Source organism: Lepisosteus oculatus, chromosome 12 (genome assembly GCF_040954835.1).
Source record: "Lepisosteus oculatus isolate fLepOcu1 chromosome 12, fLepOcu1.hap2, whole genome shotgun sequence".
NCBI lineage: Eukaryota > Metazoa > Chordata > Actinopteri > Semionotiformes > Lepisosteidae > Lepisosteus > Lepisosteus oculatus.
The window spans coordinates 25449689-25473036 of NC_090707.1; the positions used below are offsets into that span (position 1 = coordinate 25449689).

At 37.3% G+C, this 23348-nt stretch overlaps 1 protein-coding gene across 3 annotated transcripts in view; it reads left to right on the plus strand.

Annotated features, from left to right (window-relative positions):
* Window positions 1-23348, plus strand: part of col6a2 (collagen, type VI, alpha 2) — a 52817-nt gene that overhangs the window by 20517 nt on the left and 8952 nt on the right. For all 3 annotated transcript variants that reach the window (XM_015359203.2, XM_069197084.1, XM_006636725.3), the window contains exons 13-28: window positions 350-412; window positions 1192-1245; window positions 3070-3105; window positions 3990-4052; window positions 7562-7624; window positions 8292-8354; window positions 9024-9086; window positions 9422-9472; window positions 11489-11524; window positions 13027-13089; window positions 13787-13849; window positions 14174-14209; window positions 14306-14351; window positions 14832-14984; window positions 15661-16113; window positions 16487-16525. In XM_015359203.2, coding sequence (XP_015214689.1) covers window positions 350-412; window positions 1192-1245; window positions 3070-3105; window positions 3990-4052; window positions 7562-7624; window positions 8292-8354; window positions 9024-9086; window positions 9422-9472; window positions 11489-11524; window positions 13027-13089; window positions 13787-13849; window positions 14174-14209; window positions 14306-14351; window positions 14832-14984; window positions 15661-16113; window positions 16487-16525 — 1345 coding nt within the window. The remainder of the gene's footprint in view (window positions 1-349; window positions 413-1191; window positions 1246-3069; window positions 3106-3989; window positions 4053-7561; window positions 7625-8291; window positions 8355-9023; window positions 9087-9421; window positions 9473-11488; window positions 11525-13026; window positions 13090-13786; window positions 13850-14173; window positions 14210-14305; window positions 14352-14831; window positions 14985-15660; window positions 16114-16486; window positions 16526-23348) is intronic.

Genomic DNA, 23348 nt, shown 5'->3' on the forward strand with positions numbered 1-23348 from the left:
ATTTAACAGGCATTTTGACCACAAGGGAAATGGAAAGAAGACATTTTCAACAATTAAGAATCCAGATTTAAATATATGGTAAAACAATTAAAGAATCATGTATTGTGAATTCTTTAAGCAGTGATTACCTTCTCATTCTTAGATATAATGTGTTATGCCTTCTGTAAAAGCTGATGTTTAGCTAGGTCAATCTGAAAGGTTATCTAGTTGAATATTTTTTACGTCATGAGTACTTTTACACGTGAATTATGGAATAAAGACATGTCCCTGTTGTGTTGAGTGGTTATCTGTTTCACTGTGTCCGTCAACAAGGTTGATATTAACAGGTGTTGTGATTTGTGAATTTCAGGGAGATCCTGGCCGACCTGGGAAATCAGGACCCCCTGGCCAACCTGGAGAACCAGGCCAAAGTGTAGGAAATTTGTGTGAACTAGAATTGTTCAGATTTGTTAACAATATTGATCTTCACAGCTGAGATTAATTCTAAAATTCTTTAATTTTATACTGAGAAACCTGGTTGTTTTTGCAGTAAGTAAAGTATATGGGCAATATATTTTTAAAAAGAAGTGGCATTAACAAAATGTTCTGAAAACTAAACAGCATACTCCCAAACTTGTGTGGTGTTTGTGTTAGTGTTTGACTTATCAGACTAATTGTTGTTCTTTTAAAAGAGCAAAAGAGATATTCATTGGTGGAATCTGTTTAGTGTGATAAACAGGTCTCCTGTGAAATAAACATGACATTACAATGTTGAAAGAGTCATGTGGTGATTGTGCAATGTCCTTCCCGTCTCAGCTCAGTTCCATTAAAAGCAGGGTGGTCAGGTAGGGCTCATTTGGCTCTCAGCACCACAACAACCCCCACAGCATCCCAGGCGTACGCAAGCCTGCAGTCCTATTACTAAGCACTCAACCTCCTGCACAAGGGTGTGTAGTCAATGACATGTTGACATCACAGATACAATGGTCCAAATGTCCACATGTCGGAGGAGTCTTCCAACACTTCCTCACTCCCCCCTCTGTGCAGTTGTGTAGTTTGTAACTGCAAACCAAGACAAAAAGAAAATACAAATGGCAATTGCAAATACAATGAGTAAGACTAAAATAATTCTTTATTCTAAACTTAAAATGTACTACATATTTTTCTGTGTTTCTACTTTCTAGCATTAACAGAATATTGTTTTTTACTCAGGGTGAAAGAGGGAGTCCTGGGATGTCTGGCTTACCTGGACAAAAAGGCACAAAGGTAAGATCTTCATTCAGTTAGCATGGACATAAATAAGTATGGACATTTTCTATCAAAATATTTTAACAATATAGATTATAATTTCTAATTGTTTTTCATGGAAGTTGTTTTCCCTGATCTAATTACCCACATATGAGAGTAAGAGGTTAAGTCACTATTAGTGTGAAATCAATTTGTTCTACATCAGATGGTGAGGTGACTAGTGAAAGACATTTTTAATGACTAAGAATGAGAAAAGGAGTCATTGAAGGTGTCAACCCATATGACATTCACTGTGAGAGCTACTGTGCAATATGCTACGAGTTGTATGCAGTCGAAAAATGTACATGAATGATGTTAGTGTGAGGGTTTTAAAAAGGATGGAGGGGTGAATGCAATAAAATATGGCCAAATTGACCGGTGTCTGCTGCCACAATGGAGGAGATGGATGAACCTGAACTGACAGACTGAATTGTAAAGATTGTAGGCGTGTATCAGTAGACAACACTGATAATATTGGAATTGTTTTCCATGGAACGGAACACATATCTATGACTATGCCAGTCTTCAACAGTAGAACTTGGTTTTGTACAGTTACCTCACCCACCTTGATTTAACCAAATCCTCAAAATTCTTAACCAGAGATTTCATTAAATAAAAATATTTCATTAAGTGCATGAAATCCCTGGTTAAATATTATTATATAATTATTATTATAAATATTATAACCTATATAGGTTGATGTGATATCTGACTCTTGAAACCAAAGCACAGGCAGATACAAATCAGATAATTAGGTGTTGTACTGTAGTACAAGTCTGATGTTTTCAGTTTAATTTAATAATATTCAATTAAGCCAATTTATTGATAGTGAGCTTTTAACTCCACTTGATATAAATAATGACTACCCAGGTACAGTACTCAAAAGCCACTGTCAATCAGGTTCATGGATCTCCTTAAATCATTTCAGAACAATACAGTAGGGTTAAACTTAAACTCTAAATAGCTCTCCTGAAGGGCTTACAAATCCTTCAAGACTGGTATCCACAAGGACCAGGCATAATGTAGGGCCTGCCTTCAATGCTTTTAAAAAAACATCTGAATACAACCTTAATGCTGCCTTATATTATATAGTCCATTTACTCAAAGTAATCAGAAGAGTTTGAACTAAAAGCTGTAAATGAAATAAGAGCTTTGCAGAAATTAAATGTTTAATGGATTCACTAATGTGATGGAGCAGGACAAACACAGTTCAGTTCATGCATCGTTAAATATGCTTAAAGATATCTGCTACCAAAGACAGCGTAGCCACAAGGTGGTATTGCAAGCTATATACACATTCATTGAAAGTGTCTTAACATATTGCTTCACTTGTTGGTTTGGCAACATAAGTACCAGTAACTGTAGTAGGCTGGGTAAATTAGTGAATATAAGTGGCAAAATAATCGGGAATAATCAAATCAGCTTAAGCATCCTTTACAAATAGAGGGTGACTAAGAAAGCCAAAAAGCATTATGGAATGTGTGTCTCTCCCCCTCCATTGCGAATACCACACTTCTCCCATCTGGGAGACACCTCTGTGCCCCCAGGTGTAAAACCAACAGTCTCAGGAAATCTTTCATTCCCACTGCAATCACACTCTTAAACAATACAAAGTAACTTTCTTGTCTCTTGTTTCTTTTCTCCTGTAACTTTACTGTATTCTTTTCCCTTTTGATGATGTTTATTTAAAGTTAAATTTAAAGGGACAATAAAGTTTGAATTGAATTGAATATAGACTTAGACTTGGCATAAATTATACATGTTGTTTTAATCTGTTTGTTAATTAAATTATCTGTTTTCCAGGGAACAGTAGGAACTCCTGGACCAAGGGGAGAACCTGTATGGTGACATTCTAAATCGACAAATTATAACTTTTACCGATTTGTGTTTTTACCCTTTTGGTAGTAGTACCATAAACATACTTGTTGTATGTGCAACCTGAACCATTTCACAAATAACAGTATTTACTTTAAATGTTAGGTTTTTTTTCCTCAGATTATGTTGAAGCATTTTTATTTTTATTTGTCACATGAATGTTGAGGAAGGGAAGATTTATTTATTTTTTAAGCTCTAGTAATAACATAGCAAGAACTTTATTTTTCCTATTTCAGTACTGATACAAAATGAAAGTGTGACAGCAGTCAAGATATGGTTTTAGAGGGGCATCTAATGAACATTGTAGTCACATATGGTGGCCACCCTGTGCCTTTCTGGATAGGATCAATCTCTTAACACACTTGTTTCTTGGTGTCTGCAAACAAGTCTGATGATCGTTAAAGCAGAGCATCTCATTTTATAAGCAATGTCATAACAAGTATTTTTTACTTTAACCGTTGTTATCTTGTTGATGGTAATCAGACTAATGGCAATCAGTCATCAGTCCTTTAATAGAAATTTAACAAGTAATTATCTCACTCTAATTGCTTTGTGTTAGAGTGAAAAACGTTTTGGAAGATTTTTGAATATAGTGTCCATTAGTTTAACTTGCAATGTGTGTTTCCTGTAGCTTCCTTTTTCGCTAATCTTGTGACTTGTACCGAAACATCAACACACACTAACATTCATTATGTATCATGTACTACAGAATCTCTGCACCTTAGTTGGCTTTTTTAATTTGAACTGTATCAAGGGCATTCCTTCTAATTAATTAATTATTCTCAGTCATGTAATTGAACAGAAAGATGAAAAACTCAATGTTTGCTTTGTCTTTAATGTGGTTTTAGGGACGAAGAGGGGATTTCGGGCCCAAGGGAAGCCCTGGAACAGTCGGCCCAAGAGGAGAAAAGGTAACAATAAACATATAAAAAGTGAAAATAATCTATAAATGAGGGAAGAGGGATATAATGTAATGGCACATACTGTACCTCCATTGTACAGGTGTTGGCAGTAAAACCATATTTAACACAAATAGATTAGGATAAATCAAACCATTATAAAGGAACAAGTAATAGGTTTATTCCATGCTGAAAAAAAAGAAGAGAGAAAACACAACGTTTCGGCCGTGGAGCCTTCTTCAGGTGTGAGAGAGACAAGGCAGTAAGCAAAGGTAATGTAGCGGGAGAACAAAGACTGGGAGGGAGGAGGAGTGAGAGGCGGGAGCCGGGGACAGAAAGAGAGGCCAATCAAGAGGTGTGAAGTCAGAATAGGTGTAGAGAGGTGTGAAATGAAACTTCCAATGAATGGAGAAAATTTTAAAGAAGAGTAGTCTGTCGTTAAGAGAAGGGGGAATGTGTGATCCTAGCTCCAGGATAAGTTTGGTTTCAGTAGTCTTTCTGATGTATGAGTTTGGAAAACCGTCTTTGAGAATACAGACGGAGAGATTAGAGTGGTCGTGGCCGTCAGAGGTGAAATGAGAAACTGTGGGCTTGGAGAGATCTTTAATCTTCACACCCCTGACATGTTCTCTGAAGCGGTCTCTGAGTCTCCTTCCTGTTTCTCCAATGTAGATGGCTGAGCATTTACTGCAAGAGATACAGTAAATAAGGTTGCTGGAGGTACAAGATGCCCTCTGGGTGATCCAGAATTGTCCTGAAGGGCCTTGAATGAGTGCGGTGTTAGATGTGTACTGGCTGGTGTGGATGGTTGCTGAGGGCGGTCAAGGGAGCTGTGAACAAGAAGGTTGGGCAGATTAGGTGCTCGGCGATATGAGATGATGGGCTGTCAGAAAAGAGGTCCCCAATGGAGGGATCATCCTGTAGGATGGAAAAGTTGTCGTTAATAGTCCTGGGAATAGGAAGTGTGTTAGGGTGGTAGGGAAGCACCAAAGGAATGCGGTTGTTACGGCGGGAGTTCCTGATTGGGTTGATGGTCCAAGGGGTATTTTTGGCTTGGGCAAGGGCCCTGTCAATAACACTGCTGGGGTATCCTCTGTTGATGAAAAAGTACATTTTGAGGGCTTGGTTCTTGAAGTTGATGTCGTCGCTGCATAATCGTTGTAGCCGAAGGAACTGTGAAAAAGGGAGAGAATTTTTAGTGTGTTTGGGGTGAAATGAGCTATACAAGAGATAGCTGTGTGAATCAGTGGGTTTGTAATAAACTGAAGTGGAGAGTCGGGGGTAGTTGATGGAGAAGTTGATGTCTAGAAACAGAAGAGCAGTGGAAGATATGTTTGAGGGACGGGTGGAAGTTGGTGAAATGGTGCAGGAAGCACTCAAGCTGATTGTTGGAGCATTTGGCGGCACCGACGCAGTCATCAATATATCGCTTGTAGAGGTCAGGGACATAGCCAGTGTAGGAAGCGAAGAAGCATTCTTCTACCCTGCCGACAAAAATATTGGCATAGCTAGGTCCCATTCTGGTGCCCATGGCAACTCCACTCACCTGTTGGTAAAAAAGATTATTGAAAGAGAATGCGTTCAGTGTGAGGACCAATTCTGCAAGGCGTACCAGGGTGTGGGTGGGTGGATCAAGCACTGTGCGTTTGTCCAGCATGTGCTTGAGGGCTGTAAGGCCGTCATTATGGGCAATGATGGTGTTAAGAGATGTGATCTCCATGGTAAAAATGTAGCATTCGGTGCCCTGAAATTGGAGTATTTACTACCCACCTGAACTACTGTACTACATCAAACCATTATGTCAACTTACAGATTCAAAAGCCTTTCACATTCACATCAAGGCTTTCAAAGGGCATATGCAAGTTGAAATGTGTTTATGATGACACCAGTTTACATACAGTACATTTCAATAAGCACAAAATGCATACAATCTTTCAGGCTTTTTTAATTTCCTTTATTTGAGATTATAATGCGATGATAATGAGGTACCATGGAACATGCCCTACCAAAAAACAACATCAAATGGAAGTTGGATTGATTCTCCTGGCAATTCAAAAGGATCAGTAATAAGCATATGGAAATCTCTCACGGAGAATATATGAAAAAAACAGCCAATAGAAACAACATGGGAGAAGGAGATGGAAAGGTGTGGACTGCACTTGGACTGGGAAACAATATAGTCAAATATGATTTTAAACTCTACAAACTACAAAATCTCAGATTTCACTTTATATTAATTCATAGGACATGCCACCATTCAAATAATTCAGAATGGGACTAATTACACGGCCAATTACACGGGACTAATTACACGGCAGGGTAGACCACCTCTGTAGGCACTGGGTGTCACATGTTATGGGATTGTCCAGTTATCAACAACCTTTGGACTCAAGTCTGTACTATGTTGGCAAGCTGATTGGTGTACATTTCAATCAGATCCTTGCCTGCGCTTCTTAGAACATGATTATTTGGTTAACTACTTTAATTTGGGCTGGGGGTGAAACAGTGGTGAAAAAAACTATTCTATAAATCTGTAAAAACCCAGAAAATTTACCAAATAATACTTGATACTCACATTTCAATGTGAGTAACTATGAACTTAGATTTGGTTCTTATTTGTTTTTTTATCATAAATCTGTTTGAAAATTCTATAAAAATGTTGATCACAAAAAACATTCACCTTGGTAATGATTTCAAAACTGATAACAGTACCATTAATAACCTTTTGGAATTAATTATATTGAAGCATTTCATGTTTTCAAGAAAATTCTAATTCTAGCTATTTAGTTTGTCACTGGTAGAGGAGAGGATCATTTTACAAGGCTCAGAGTTCATAAAGAATTTTGTTGCACTAAAAATTGTGCTACATTTTTTTTAAGTTGCTGCTAAAGATCTTTTTAAATATGTGCAGCTAAATGCTGTTTTAAACAGACTTTTAGGAGGAGGTCAAATTATAACCACGTCCATCACATATACTGTATCTCCTGCAAGTATCTCACCACCTGAACATCTGTTTGCATATCTTTTCTCACACCCTTCTCACCACCCCATCCTTACTCTTTCAGTGGCTTCCTGACTCATACAGTAACTCACTAACCTTAGAAAAGAACTTCTAACTTTAATAAAACTATCTGGTTTATGAGCAGAGGAGACTGAAGTCACAAACACCTACAGTATGTACAAACTGAGTAAACGTTTTTAAATTTTAGTTGGGATATGTCAGGTGAATTACCTTGCTCCAAATGTGCTACTTACAAGTAAATGTTACAAACACAAAAAATGAGTACCCCTGGGTAACACACATGAATGGCTTTATGTTACATATATTATATATGTATAGAAATAACTTAAATATTAGACATGATCCTCAGAGGTTTTGCATATACTGTATAAGCCCCTTAGTCATCGATGGCAATAGTGCCCTTCATGCTCTCCAAGTTGTTGCCATATACTGACACATGTTTTCATTGTGCCCTGGATCTCTCTAAATGAGCTTTAAATATTTAATTGTCTTTTTACAGGGGGACCAGGGGCCTGAAGGACAGAGGGGGCTTCCAGGTGAAATGGGAAACAAAGGAAGTAAGGTAAAATATCACCAGGATTGTGGGGACTCGGCAGGCTTTGTCTGATCTTTCAGGGGATGAAAAGATTGTGTTCTTGTGCCTGACTTGGCATAAAAACCGCATTGTAAATTACCGAAGAACGGAAGACTTGTTTGCCAGTTAAAGTGTAGTGGGATCATTTATTTTATACTAAAGGAATGTCACCAAATAAATACATTTTTTATGAAAGGCCAACAAAATCTACTTGCCAAGAGGTGATGATGTTGTTCTTTGCAGGGGAAAACTACTGTGCAAAGGCCTTGTAGCTGAATTTCAAATGTCTGTGATTGAGTAAAGCTGAAGAAATCTTCTGTGTATACTGATACATTGGTACTTGGTTGTTGGTAATTAGGCATCTCTGAGACTTCAAAGGAACAAGTAATAGGTTTATTCCATGCTGAAAAAAAGAAGAAAGAGAACACAACGTTTCGGCCGTGGAGCCTTCTTCAGGTGTCACACCTGAAGAAGGCTCCACGGCCGAAACGTTGTGTTCTCTTTCTTCTTTTTTTCAGCATGGAATAAACCTATTACTTGTTCCTTTGCAGCCTACGCATGCTGACGCAGCTACCCACCTGAATCTCTGAGACTTTACCTAATCAAAAGAAGTAATATATCTGTTCCTCTCTATTCCTTACTTTTTTGCTAAAAGGGAGAAATAGGACTTCCAGGACCCAGAGGGCCCCCAGGTGGTTTCGGGGAGCGTGGGAAGAATGTGAGTCAAAACATTCAAAATTGTCAGTTGTCACTATCTATGGACAACATGCCTCTCCTTAAACTTTATCAGAAAAACACAGCTTCGGTTCTGTTGGTTTGTTTCTGAGATTACTATTCAAATCCATGTTGGAAAAGGAAGATAATATAAATTAAATAGAAGACATGGAATAAAAATAATGAAACAATGAATTTAGGAACTCATTCATTGTAGTATGGACTACACAGAACCCACTGCTGCTCTTTCACTTACAAGCACACCAAACATTGCGGTTGAACTATCACAAAGTTAAATGACACTTTACAGTTCAAATAGTCTCAGATTATTTGTGCCAAAGTGAAAATTGTATTATAGCAAAAACATTACATTAAAGCAAGCTCAACCACATGTAATTTGAATGATTAGCCTTCAGTCCATATCCTTAATGTACAGTATCAGTGAGACCCATGTAGACAAAAAAAGTTACTTACTGTAGCACTTAAAAGGGAATGCAAGTCATTTAAAATGTTCTTGTGTTGCAGCTGGTTATTGTTTTCATAAACATGGGTAATAAAGCACAAAGATTACTATTACTGATTTACTGTTCAGAATAATGTGATTTTAATTTGACTACTGTAATGAAGAACTCATGGATTTTAACTCAGCAGTGTGGCTCTGCCTGTTCTTTAGGGCTCCCGTGGAGATCCGGGTGATGCAGGACAAAGGGGAGAGACTGGAGCATCTGGACCAAAGGTTCATCTACTGATTTACAGTGCAGACCAGAGCAGAAGTTTTCCTTACTTTTATTCTCCAATGTGTTTGCAGTTTCATCTCAAATGTGGTTAGAATGAGATCAAATTTAGCTCTATGGAAGAGACTCTTTTCAGCCTGCATTAATTAATTTAATAGGCTAATTATTACAATTATTGATCATAATAATTTTGTTAAGAAAACATCTACTGATGTTATGATACATATTTCTTATACTTGTACTCTATAGGCTTTTGAGATTTGGTTTGAGATTGAGGAATGAGAGATTGTGAATTAGCTTGTTTAATCGGTAAAGAGGTTGTCTCTCTTCTGTTTAGGGAGACAAAGGAAGAGCTGGGTTTGGCTATCCAGGATCCCGAGGACCTCCGGTACAGTCATTTTAGTCTCCCTTATTATTTAATTTACTGTGCTTAAATTGAAGAATAATAACCGTTAACTGATGAAAATGCACATATAGTACATCTAATACAAGGACAGAAAATCAGTGACACAGAAGGCACTAGGAGCACTGCCACCTATGAAGCCTGATCTCATTAGACCACAGCAGCTAAGCAAGCTTGGGTCCAGTCAGTAAAGGTGGAGTAGAGTTCCTTTAAGAGTTCTCCTCTAAGGACAATCAGATTGCTGTTGTAAGTGGTGTTTGTGGACCTGTAGGTTACACTCTTCCCTCCGGACCAGGAACTGCAATTCCATAGTATGGTAGCCAGGGGCAGTGTGATGTAGGACGTGCTGGCTTTCCAATGAGATGTTAAGCTAAGGTCCTGACTACCTGCTCATTTAAGATCTCATGGTAATTTGAAAGTTCCTCTAGTGTCTGTTTAACACAATTCTGAGTATATACGGTTAACCTTCCTAAAGCTGCATCTTAATTCAACAGGTGAAACCATTTCTGTCTTTTCTACATGATTTCTGGTGTTGTAGTGTTGCTTCACATAATGCTGCTGCACATAATTGCTGCTGGCCCTCACATAGCTGGTTGTTGCACTTCAGTGTTAGATAAAGTGGGGCCCCTCCTGTATATAAAGTGCTTTGGGTTTCTATGGAAAAGGACTTCATGCAAGGAATTATTCTTAAATGTCTGGAAAAGACTCAGTCCTTTCATAATAAACTAGATCTCTAGAATAAACCAAGGAATAGTGTTTCAGAAGAGAAATTCACCAGTACATGTTTAATGAAAGTTTAAACAGGATGAAAAAAATTGCTAAAACTTGTTGAAAGAATTCTAACCAAAAAGAATTTAGTCTCATTTAGCAGAAGATTCTGGTGTGTGGCAACCAGGCAATTTCCCATCATGGGATTAATAAAGTATCTATCTATGGAGAAAATTGGAGAACAGTGTATATTATACTTTGGTGCAGAAGCAGACACATTTGCATATATAACCAAGTCGCATAATGTACTATAGGATATAGTATGTATAACTAAAAGGCGTAAGTAACACTCCTTATATAATATATATATAATAAAAGTACTAATGAATTGGCTTTAAGTTGATTAAAAGAACATTGATCAACTAAAACAAACAACAGTAATCTCAAACTTGCTAAGCAGCTACAATTAACTACATGAATCCTTTCTCTGCATCCAGCATATTTATATTCCTCATATATTCTTCACATTCCCTCTGCCTTTACAGTTAATACCGTGCTCTGTGATTAGCACATCCCATGTAATTAAATGGCCAGTAAAACTGTCAGTTAGCATGTATAGTCCTCTCCAGCCAGTTTTACGCCATGCAGCCAACATAGAACTGGAAGCGATCTCTACATTACAAAAGCAAGAAGACGACGAGATGCAGATGTGGGGCAGTGGACAGGGGACAGGGCGAGGCTGCTAGGTAGAGGCACTAGCTAGATTTATCTCATGATCCTAGTCTGTTGCACTGCTAATTTGGATTTCGTTCTTAACAATCTTCAGCTCAGTTTCATCCCACTCTGCTTTTCCTCCATCCAAGACCCTGTCAGCCAGACTGAATTGTGAATAAGCAAATTTGCAAATGTTGCAGATGTCACGGCCCTACTGTCTTAGTAACAATTCCCCAACTATGACACGTGCAAATAGCTAAAGGGCTAGGCTATGTATTTTACAGTTGAAAATGTCAATGATTACCCATATTTTGCTGTCAATTGTTAGGATATACTGTAAAAAAAGAAACATAAAAAATGAGTCACATCATTTTAAGAGACCCAGATACAGTACATGGATCTTTATTATCATTTAAAAAATTCCAGTAATTTTAAGTTGAGGTTTCTATTAAATTTCTTACATGTAATGTCTCTTGGGTTGGATGTTAGACACATGAGATACTCTGTTTGAATAATATGCAGCTTACCATGTCTTCTGATCCTAACAACGAAGTAACATCTACATGTCTTCATCTGCAGGGAGATCGGGGTGAACCAGGCAGTCCAGGACCACAGGTGAGTGACACATACAAAATGTTCTCCTTAAGCATCTAGATGAATTGAAAGATGGAGCAATCCATGTGATAAGATACTGCTGCTCTGGAATCAGTCCAGGGAAGATCAACCAGATACATTCCAGAGTTAAGGGGAATGTACTACACTGACAACCACTGAAGAAGAGGAACTCTTTAGTCTTTAAACATGAAGACCACAGGGAGACCTGATCCAAGTATTCAATAGTCAAAAGTATTGTCAATGTCTGCTCATTGGAAATACTTCAGAGTAAGTAGTGAAACACAAGTGAAAACTGTATGGAAGTGTATTTTTTGAAGCCACTTTTTTAAAAAACAGCTGGATGAGGTCCATGGATCAATTAACTCTTAACTACCAAATGAGCTAGATGGTCCCAGTCTCTCATTTACAGTCTTTATTATGATCTGTAAATGTAAAATACTGCTATGAGCCTACAAGTAACAAAATTAATTATATTTTGATTACTGCTTTCTGAGCATTCCCTTGGTCACATCAGTCCAGAATAACAGCAAATTCATTATTTTTCTTAATTATTAAATGCTATTAAAATTAATACAAAATATTAAATACATAAAATATGAAAATAATTGATCAAATTCTGCAATGAATTTAGTAACTAAGAAACTTTTTGCGTGTTTTGCTTTGTGGCATTCCTTTTATTCGTTTTATGAGTTCAAAAAGTATTGAGGGGACACAGTTGTAGAATTCATCCACAATGTCCATGCAAATTACAGTATATGCTTTAAATTCACTGTCTTTGTGGTTTGCTTCATATTTCTAAGCCCATCACCATAGATGTGCAGGGCAGCTTGATTCCAATTAATCTAAGCCAGGCACCACAAAGTGCAGCAAAAGATTCAGACAGGAAACATTGTAGGGTATAATGCCTAAAACAGCAGTAAGTGCTGTTGGTTCAACAGGCGTTATGAGTACTTACAAAAATGTAATCCAATTGTTTTTGTTAATATCCAGTTCCATGGGACCCTGTAGTTCCCTATGTCTAACTCAAATACTTTAAAATTTGTGTGCTGACATGCACTGGTGGACCTGACAGAAAGCAGAAGAGAATTTAATGTACTTACACTTTAAATATGATCATATGTAATTAAAATTTGTTGGAAATAGATTTTGATGATCAATGTTAATACAAATACACCTAATGTTTGTTGCTTTTGTTGTGTTGTTTGTGTTGCAATTGTTGCATTTGAATCTATATATAATTTGGTATTATTAAAGGTGAAGGTACAGTTGGTAGGAAATATGGCCAAGCAAAGTAATAAAAACAAAAAGAACCTAGATGGCTTTGCCTGAAATGAAACATAAGACTAACAGATTTAAAAAAATGAAATGTATAGTATGAGGTTTATTTTTTTTGTGTTCAAGAGCCCAAAGTTGTTTTGTCTCAAATGTCTGTTGAATATGTTTAACTTCACTTACTATGGAATTACCCATGCCAGTGGCCTGATGTAACATTATTTCTTTAGGGCGGAAGAGGGGAGTATGGGCCGAAAGGACTGCCTGGGGAATCAGGAACTCCAGGAGACATTGTAAGATACTGCATTAAGTGAAAATTAAAACCTCTCCCATTCTGTAGGCCAGATAAGCTCTATGCATATGGCACTGCTAGGTCTAGGTACTGTGTTAGGTTGGCAAACAAATAGTTTACCAGACAGCAGCTATAGACATACATACTGCTGTAAAAAGTATTCTGACCCTTGCACGTTTTTCACCTTCTGTTGTTTAAAGCTTGCAGTCATGACACATTGAAGTAGCAATTAATATTTGTTATTTATACAACTTACTCCACACCTTCAAAGCAAAAATTTACATTTTACAAGAGAAGGAAAAAAATGTTACTTGCATTATAATTCAAATCCCTTCCTATGGCAAACAAAATAAGTCACACCCCAGCTATTCACTGTTCATCAGCACATAGATATGCTGGCTTTAGAAAGTTGTGTTAAAGAAAGAGAGACTCGAGTGGAGGTTGAAGAATTAAAATAATATATATTAAAAATTAATTTAGGGAACAAATGTAAACTTGTCAATTTCTTCTTGTTGTTTTTATTTATTTTTTTGTTTGGTGAGTAAAAAGACATATACTGCCAATATCCTTTAAGATAACAGTCCAGTCATAAAGACATACAGGTTTGACCTTTATTTTTTTAACATTCTAAGAGCCAGTAATGCTGACTGAATACTGGCGATTTGTGGCCATTAAGTCATTAAGTGTTTACTACCTAGGGTGACCCAGGCCCTGCAGGGGAGCCTGGTGAACGAGGCATCGGAGGAGATCCAGGACCAGATGTAAGTTCAGTGGTATACAGTACTTAACAGCAGGACACTGGGCTCTTAAGCTCATTGTCATAAACAATTAAGGTTTTGCCAAATTGTATTGTATGTGCACAGTACATGCACCAGAAAATCAGAACAAGTTGAATTTCTATTTATATCCTTCAGGCCACATGTAATGAGGCTTACATTTGATAGTATTTGCTCCCATTGATTTGAGCTACCAAGTTACTTTAAATTAAATTAGGAAAGGCTGAATAAGGACATATCTTAATTTCAAGTGTTACAGATTAGCGCAGTACAAGTTTAGAACCATAATGGTCTCTTCTCTTTTTCCAGGGAGAACCTGGTCCTGAAGGTGACCCTGGTCTCACGGTGAGTCAGCAGTATTATGCTTCAATTTGGAAGTCCGTAACAAATTAAAAAAACAGAACAAATGGTACTAAAGAGCTCTCCTGTACTTTATTTCAGGAATGTGATGTCATGACCTACGTCAGAGAGACATGTGGATGCTGTGGTGAGTTTGTTTGGCCCAAGACTTGAACTGTGTTGTTGGAAAACTGTTGTTCGAATGCTTCAAGTTGTACTTTAAATCCTTAGGCCTCGTGCTGCTTCTACAGAAAAAACTAAAGCAGCATGTAATTCGTTCATTTATCATTAAGCTATTTTATAGAAAATAGACCAATAAATGTATTTTACAGTAGTGTGAGGTATTTTGGAAACATTGTCCATGTGTGCTTTGGTTCTATCTATACTAAATGAGTAAAGTAGGTCATTGGCCTGTTTACAGAAGGTCTAGTTACTGTTTTTGCAACAGGGAAAAATGCACACTTTACTGGTTTTACCAATTGTTGATTTTTACTACTTCTTTCAGTTATTTCACATTACTATATAAATTTCAAAGACTTTAGACTATAGGACCTCTGTAGAGCACTTCTGCCATGGTCGCAGTCTTATTATTTTACTTCTTAAAATAAAAATCTCAATTTCTTAACAGACTGTGAGAAGCGCTGTGGGCCTTTGGACATTGTGTTTGTGATAGACAGCTCGGAGAGTGTGGGACTTACCAACTTCACCTTGGAGAAGAACTTTGTCATCAACGTCATCAGCAGACTAGGGTCCATTGCCAAAGATCCCAATTCTGAAGCAGGTCAGAACTGAGTCACCTCTTGGACTTATTTAGACTACTTTCGAAGGTTAACAGCAAATTGAAAATCAAAGGGTTGTTGAAGAAAGTAAAACCAATTGCAAATTTAGAATAAAACACATAATGTTTTTGCTGTGTGCTGCAATAAGTGATGTTGCGTCATGGGCCCAGGGTCCTGTGTTCAATTCCTGTCTCAAGTATCTGTCTCTGTGGAGTTTGCATGTTTCCCCTATTGTTAGGAGTGTTTGCCAGGTACAGTACTCTGGTTTTCTTCTCCTTCAAAAAGACATGCTGGCTTGAATTGATTGCATAGTCTATGTTGTCCCTCTCTCAGTAACCCAGCAATATCCTGGCATCCAGAAATGTGAGTAACCATGTGCTCTCATTCCTGCCATTCACTCTGCGCATCTGGGATAGATACTGGCTTACGGCAGCTTTCATAAGGATAAGCATTTAGTGGTTATGAGTGGATGTTATTTCTGTTTTCTTTTATAATACATTTGGCATTCATCTTCTTATGATTACACATTTATCAGAAACACAAATGTAATTCCTATTACAAACAATTTTTAATGACCCATTGCCTGTTATTCTCCCACTGTGTATTAGAGAAAGGCTGAGATAAAACAGATCCATGACTTCTGAAGTTGCTTTTCTTCACAATTCCATGTGTCATCAGGAACCCGGGTTGGCATTGTCCAGTACAGCCACGAGGGCACTTTCCAGGCCATCCACCTCAACGACTCCAAGATCGATTCCCTTGCCTCTTTCAAGGATGCAGTGAAGAGACTGGAGTGGATCGCGGGGGGCACCTGGACCCCCTCTGCCCTGAAGTTCGCCTATGACAACCTGATTAAGGGCAGCAGGCGAGCCAAAGCGAAAGTGTCCGCAGTCGTCATTACCGACGGGCGCTTCGACCCGCGGGATAACGATACCCTCCTGCGCTCTCTGTGCGGTGCTAACATCTCTGTCCATGCCATTGGCATCGGAGACATGTTCCACCGCAGGCAGGAGAGCGAGAGTCTGGTGTCCATCGCCTGTGAGGACAAGAGCCGCGTCACTGGGATGAACCTGTTTGCAGACTTGGTAGCAGAAGATTTTGTTGACCAGATGGGGGATGTGTTGTGCCCAGGTAGGGGACTGTTTTTTTTTAAATGATAAGAGACGGTTCATATCCTTTACTTTGTGCTGTGTACATTAAGTCATTTTTTTATCATATCATTGCTTGTTGTTTTCTTTACCTGAGTAGTAGTTAAACATGCAGAATTAATAATAAATCGGATGTATTTATTTATTAAATAAATTAAAGGATTTAACAGTTCATATACTAAATTCACTTTACTCAAATTTAATTCATTATTTGGAAATTTTTTTGAGCTCCTGGCCTATATGCTATGCATGTCAATATGTGGAAATTGTACAAGAGTAGTTTTAGAATTAATTTCATGCAATTTATTTTAGACCAGAGGCTTATTAAAAATCGCATGTGAACATTTGTTTTTTAGATCCTTATGTTGTTTGTCCAGACCTTCCCTGCAAAACAGGTAAGATTAAATACTTTTCATGACCAATGGTACTCATACAACTTTACTTTGCTAAAGACAAGTGAAAAAAAATACTTTTGGACTGTCTTCAATCTGTTATAAAGTGACTATCAAAAGTATTCAGCACCCTTGGACTTTTTCACATTTTGTTGAATTACAATATGGAATCATAATGTATTTAAGTGGAATTGTTTTCCAACACATCATAACACTATATAATGTCAAAGTGAAAAGAAATCTACAAATCCTCCTAAGGTAAATCCCTCTTGGATGAATAATTTGATAAATACTCTTGGAATCAAAATAACTACTGTAGTTGTATCTGATATAAACACCACTTTTGCTTAAAGAGTAGTGCAACTGCTTCAGTAGACAAATCATAGCAGGAAGCAGTGGGTAAAGTCTAACTAATGCTTTCTGTTGGTTTCATGTTATTTCACTGTAAGGCACTATGCGTTTTACCTGCCTTATGCCTAATGGGCATATTTGTTGTATCTATTTATCTGAAATGATCAAATGTTACTGACCACACAATAACACAATAAAAAGAGAGATTTCAGACATATAGACAAAGGGTGCTGAGGCTCTTAAATAGGTCCAAAACCTTGCAGCGTCACCTGAAGATACATTAACTCATTACAAAACAAAAAGTGCATTTCAAAAATCCAAATCATTGCATTGTTGACAGTATGGTCTCTGGAAAGAAATCACGTAACTTAAAACATCAGAAAGAACACAGATGAGCTGAACCCATTTGGCTCTTCAAGCTCATTAGGTACTCTGAAGTTCATCTGGAATGGTAAAATGGCTGGACAGAAAGTAAAACAGTCTCTGTTACATATATAGGATGTTCATGTATAAATTATGGATTCACACACTACCAATAGCCCCAAAGAAAAAACAACAGCACACATCACCAACCTACAAGAATGAACAGTGGCTTAAAATGAAAGCTGTGGCAAATGTTTTATTTACTTTTAATCAAGGTAAGAATATCTTTTTGAAGGCTTGCAAAACGTGGGGCATGGTGGTACAGTGGATAGCATTGCTGCCTCACAGTGCTGGGGGTCTGGGTTCAATTCCTGTGCTTCTGTCTGCCTGGAGTTTGTATATTCTCCCCATGTTTGCATGGGTTTCCTTTCACAGTCCAAAGACCTATGGGGGGGTTAATGAAGTAAAGATGCAGCATGTCTCCATGACCAATTTGAATTCACAAGCCCCTACACATGAGTTGATAGCCCTAACCACTACATCACCACCTGTCTTTTTGAAAACAAATAGCAGTTTCTAGAAGTTCTGTGTAGACAGACAGCCAGCATGACCATGGTTTAGAATTATGTGGAGCAGTTCAATTTCACTACTTGTGTACGTGACTGTATGTGCTTGTTGTGTGTTGCTTTCAGGTTTGTCCATATTACAGTGCAATTATCTACTTTTATCCACATGCACACTCTGGATAAAACACACTCTGAGCATTACCAGTGCTTTCAGAAAACTGTCTGGTTTACAGACATAATGTATTGTACTCTCAGTAGAGAATATATTAATTATTAGTTGCCATGCAAGGCTGTTGCTGCTGTTGTAATGTTGAAAACTTTTGGCTTCTGTTTTGTTGATGAGAATTGTGAATGTTGCTGCTCTTATTTTAAACTTGCTCATGCTATATTAAATATTCTGATACATTTTTCTACTGAAAAATAGGGAAAAAAGGTTACATTATGTATTCAAACTTCAATCCTTGCATTATTGAGTGAAATTGTACTGTTATTTAAATTCAAAAAAATATTTTTAATTTCTAAAAGCTAATTGTATATGCCTTGGTATTGTGTGAGTTTTCCAGAAGCAATAAAGCTAGAATGTAAAAACATACAGTGCCTTGCGAAAGTATTCGGCCCCCTTGAACTTTTCAACCTTTTGCCACATTTCAGGCTTCAAACATAAAGATATAAATTTTTTATTTTATGTGAAGAATCACCAACAAGTGGGACACAATTGTGAAGTGGAACGAAATCTATTGGATTTTTGAAACTTTTTTAACTAATAAAAAAATGAAAAGTGGGGCGTGCAAAATTATTCGGCCCCCTTGCGTTAATACTTTGTAGAGCCACCTTTTGCTGCGATTACAGCTGCAAGTCGCTTGGGGTATGTCTCTATCAGTTTTGCACATCGAGAGACTGAAATTCTTGCCCATTCTTCCTTGCAAAACAGCTGGAGCTCAGTGAGGTTGGATGGAGAGCGTTTGTGAACAGCAGTTTTAAGCTCTTTCCACAGATTCTCGATTGGATTCAGGTCTGGACTTTGACTTGGCCATTCAAACACCTGGATACGTTTATTTGTGAACCATTCCTTTGTAGATTTTGCTGTATGTTTGGGATCATTGTCTTGTTGGAAGATAAATCTCCGTCCCAGTTTCAGGTCTTTTGCAGACTCCAACAGGTTTTCATCCAGAATGGTCCTGTATTTGGCTGCATCCATCTTCCCCTCAATTTTAACCATCTTCCCTGTCCCTGCTGAAGAAAAGCAGGCCCAAACCATGATGCTGCCACCACCATGTTTGACAGTGGGGATGGTGTGTTGAGGGTGATGAGCTGTGTTGCTTTTACGCCAAACATATCGTTTTGCATTGTGGCCAAAAAGTTCGATTTTGGTTTCATCTGACCAGAGCACCTTCTTCCACATGTTTGGGGTGTCTCCCAGGTGGCTTGTGGCAAACTTTAGACGAGACTTTTTATGGATATCTTTGAGAAATGGCTTTCTTCTTGCCACTCTTCCATAAAGGCCAGATTTGTGCAGTGTAAGACTGATTGTTGTCCTATGGACAGACTCTCCCACCTCAGCTGTAGTTCTCTGCAGTTCATCCAGAGTGATCATGGGCCTCTTGGCTGCATCTCTGATCAGTCTTCTCCTTGTCTGAGCTGAAAGTTTAGAGGGACGGCCAGGTCTTGGTAGATTTGCAGTGGTCTGATACTCCTTCCATTTCAAGATGATCGCTTGCACAGTGCTCCTTGGGATGTTTGAAGCTTGGGAAATCTTTTTTGTATCCAAATCCGGCTTTAAACTTCTCCACAACAGTATTACGGAGCTGCCTGGTGTGTTCCTTGGTCTTCATGATGCTCTCTGTGCTTTCAACAGAACCTTGAGACTATCACAGAGCAGGTGCATTTATACAGAGACTTGATTACACACAGGTGGATTCTATTTATCACCATCAGTCATTTAGGACAACATTGGATCATTCAGAGATCCTCGCTGAACTTCTGGAGTGAGTTTGCTGCACTGAAAGTATAGGGGCCGAATAATTTTGCACGCCCCACTTTTCATTTTTTTATTAGTTAAAAAAGTTTCAAAAATCCAATAGATTTCGTTCCACTTCACAATTGTGTCCCACTTGTTGGTGATTCTTCACATAAAATAAAAAATTTATATCTTTATGTTTGAAGCCTGAAATGTGGCAAAAGGTTGAAAAGTTCAAGGGGGCCGAATACTTTCGCAAGGCACTGTAGGTTAGACAGAATTGCCTTTGTGAATGTCCTACCTTTAATTTGTTTTTGAAAAAGTATTGTTAATAATTCTTCATAAAATGAAGTCTAGACCCATGCCTTCATGCCATTTAAGTTAATGTTTGTTCTCAGTAGAAAGCCAGTTTGATTAATGACAGATGGACAGTGCTTGGTCGTACAGGAAAGAATGTATATGGTGCTATAAAACTGAGATGAATTGAAAGAAATAAACATGCATACATATTCCATTATTATAGTGCAGGTTAAAGATGATTGATGCATAATTGGAGATAAATATGTTATGCATGAACATATTAACCAATGAGAAATTTAGTTAATTTGTGTTACATGTAAGTTGACTCTTTGTATGACTGACATTTTTCATTCTGTTAATGTGGTTTAGTTATATTTTCATCGTTTTTTTAAATGAGGGATAAGTATTACAGATCAGAATAGGCACAGTAATTATAACACAACCAATCTAAGAACCTGTACATTAACACCAAATCAAGACCAACAGTGTATTAGTAGGTGAGATGTCCTTACCTGCTTTACAAATCAGCTAATTTAAATCATAATCATCAATGCAGTAATTTGCACATGACTAGTATGGGTATGATGTAGATGAATACCAATTGTGTTTAAATTTGTCCAGGTCTAACAGGTTCTGTTGTTGTTTTAGATGGTTTATAAACCATTTGTGGGTTCACCAAATCTTACTGTTGGTAGAGCTGTAGTTTAGAGTTTTGCATTCCTAGAGGAAGATATTCTGATCATTAAGTGGCATTATTAATTGAGGAATCAGGTTTATTGATGCGTCCTATTGAATATGTAATACCAGTTAGACTTTGGATAGGGATTTACGTTAGTTTGAATAAGTGCCTACTACTTAAGATCATATTTACAAACAAGTGTACTCCAGAACTCAGAAGCTCAAGACCTGGAAGCCCAAGGCTATTAGAGATGCTGAAGTTCAGAGATCTGCCACAACAATTTCAAACAGTGCCTGTGCCACCAAAACTGTGAGAAAAACAAAAGTTGGTGGCTGTTTAAGACACTGTTCTCATTGTAAGTGAAATATGCAGCCAGGACCTTACTAAGCAAATGATGCTCTCTCTCACTAAACTGAGGTGGTTATAAGAGTGCCAAAAGACCAGTTTTTGTTCATGGTGAAACAAACGATGATCCCATAAACAGTACACTTTCTATACGGAATATATTCAAAGAGCTTGGAAACAAGATGAAAAGCATGATATACAACGTACCCAAGATCTTCTTGTTCTGTTGTTTTAAAGAGATCTAAAAACATATAAATACACCAGCTCTCCGGGGCCTCAATTGGACATCAGTAATCCACAGAGAAATTCAAAAACATTTAAACTAGAATGGAAAGTGAGGAGAGTAAAAAACAACCTACAAGGAGAAAAACAGGTTGTAGAGTAAAACTGAGAACCCAATTACAAAATAAAAGAGGTGCATTCATTTACAGTAATGTAACCTAGATGAATTAAGGTTCTCAAGGTTAGATTTCCCAAAACAATTAAAATGCCTGGTGTTGAGAGTAGATTTAGAATCTGTTAAATTCAGATATAAATTAAAAACACTCCTTTAAAAGAAGAAGTTATCATCTTGGGAGACTTTAATTCCCCTCACATCAGCTGAAACTGAAATGGTGGTTATGGCTAATGGCTGGTATATTGAATTTATTAGAGCACCTAGCATTTACACCTGTGTTGAACAAACTATCTTCAGACAAATCATGGTAGAGTAAAAATAGCAGAGGTGAAAACACATAATATGATATGCTTTGAAGTGTATTTTGAAACTTCACAGGAAATATCAAAGCTAAGTTTTACTACTTCAAGAAAGCCGACAGATGGCAGAAATACAAAAAGTAGGTAAACCTCACCAAAAGGTTGTTTCAAATTGGTTCATTCAGTTTATTACATTGAGTCTCCAGAATACCCCATTTCAGAATAGCTGATGTTTGTTTATTCAGTCTCGTATAATGTTGAATGTTTATTAACAAATAAGTTGCAAGTGAATTGGTTCAATCACTAGATTTCTGGCAGCAAAAATTGTTGAATATGTCTGAAATATAATCCTCTATATTATATTACTTTTCTATACATTCTTTGTCATAATTATTACTGGCAGTACAGATATGAATGTGCATGTACACCAAACTTTACACTTGATTTGAATATGTGATATCCTGTCTCCAATACTTAGATTAAGAAAAAAATAAAAAGACAGGCTCTGCACTAGAACTACATTTCAGTAATTTAGATTCTAATGTACTGGCAATTAGTGAACTAGTCAGATTTACAGCCAGTATCAAATTAGGAATACACTGTAGAAGCTGGTGAAAATAAATAAATATATAGATAAAACTTATACTTAGATAAAACTTAAATCTGTCAGATGACATTTAATGTAGTGTATGGTTTCATATGCAGTTAGTAAAAACATAATTCATAAATACAAAATGCAGAGCTAGAAGAGGCTATTTATTAAAAAAATACTTAGGTGTTCTTGTGAACATATCATTTATATCTTCTATACAATGTCGGGAATCAATTATAAAGGCATAAAAGGTAGGTCATACAGTTAAAAGCCTAGAATTTAAATGAAGCGCTGTTGTATTAAAACTGTATAACACATTAATAAAGTCTAATCTAGAATATTGTGTACATTTATGGTCGCAACATTATAGAAAAGATGCTGTTGATGTAAAAGCTAACCAGAAATCAGCAACCAGAGACTTTCAAGGACTTAAGGGAATGTCTTACACCAACTGACTGAAGGAACTGAACCTCTTTAGCCTTGAACAGAGAAGACTACAAGGTAGCTGATACCAGTATTCAACATCCTCAAGGGCATTGACAAAGTCTGCTCAGAATATACGTTCAGAATGAACAGTGAAACACAAACCAAAAGACACAAGAGGAAATTGCACGAAAGTGCTTTTAAAATTGAGAACAGGAGGTACTTCTTTATTCCAATGGCTTTTGGAGTATGAAACCAACCTACGCAGCCTTGTCATCAAAGCTGGAGATCCTTGGATCAATTAACTACTAATTACTACTAATAAATTAACCAACTGGATGGGTGGAATGGCCTTGTCCTTTTCATCCTCTGGTAAAAGCAATACCTTATTGAATGATGAACAAAAAATGAAATGCCAGTACTAGTGTTACTGTATATCATAATTAGTGATTAACATAACCATTTTCATTAATATGTCAAACTATAACCAAAGGCAGTGATACAAAACTCTGAAAGGTCTTTGGTGTCTGCAAGTTTTCCTTCTACTTCAGTTC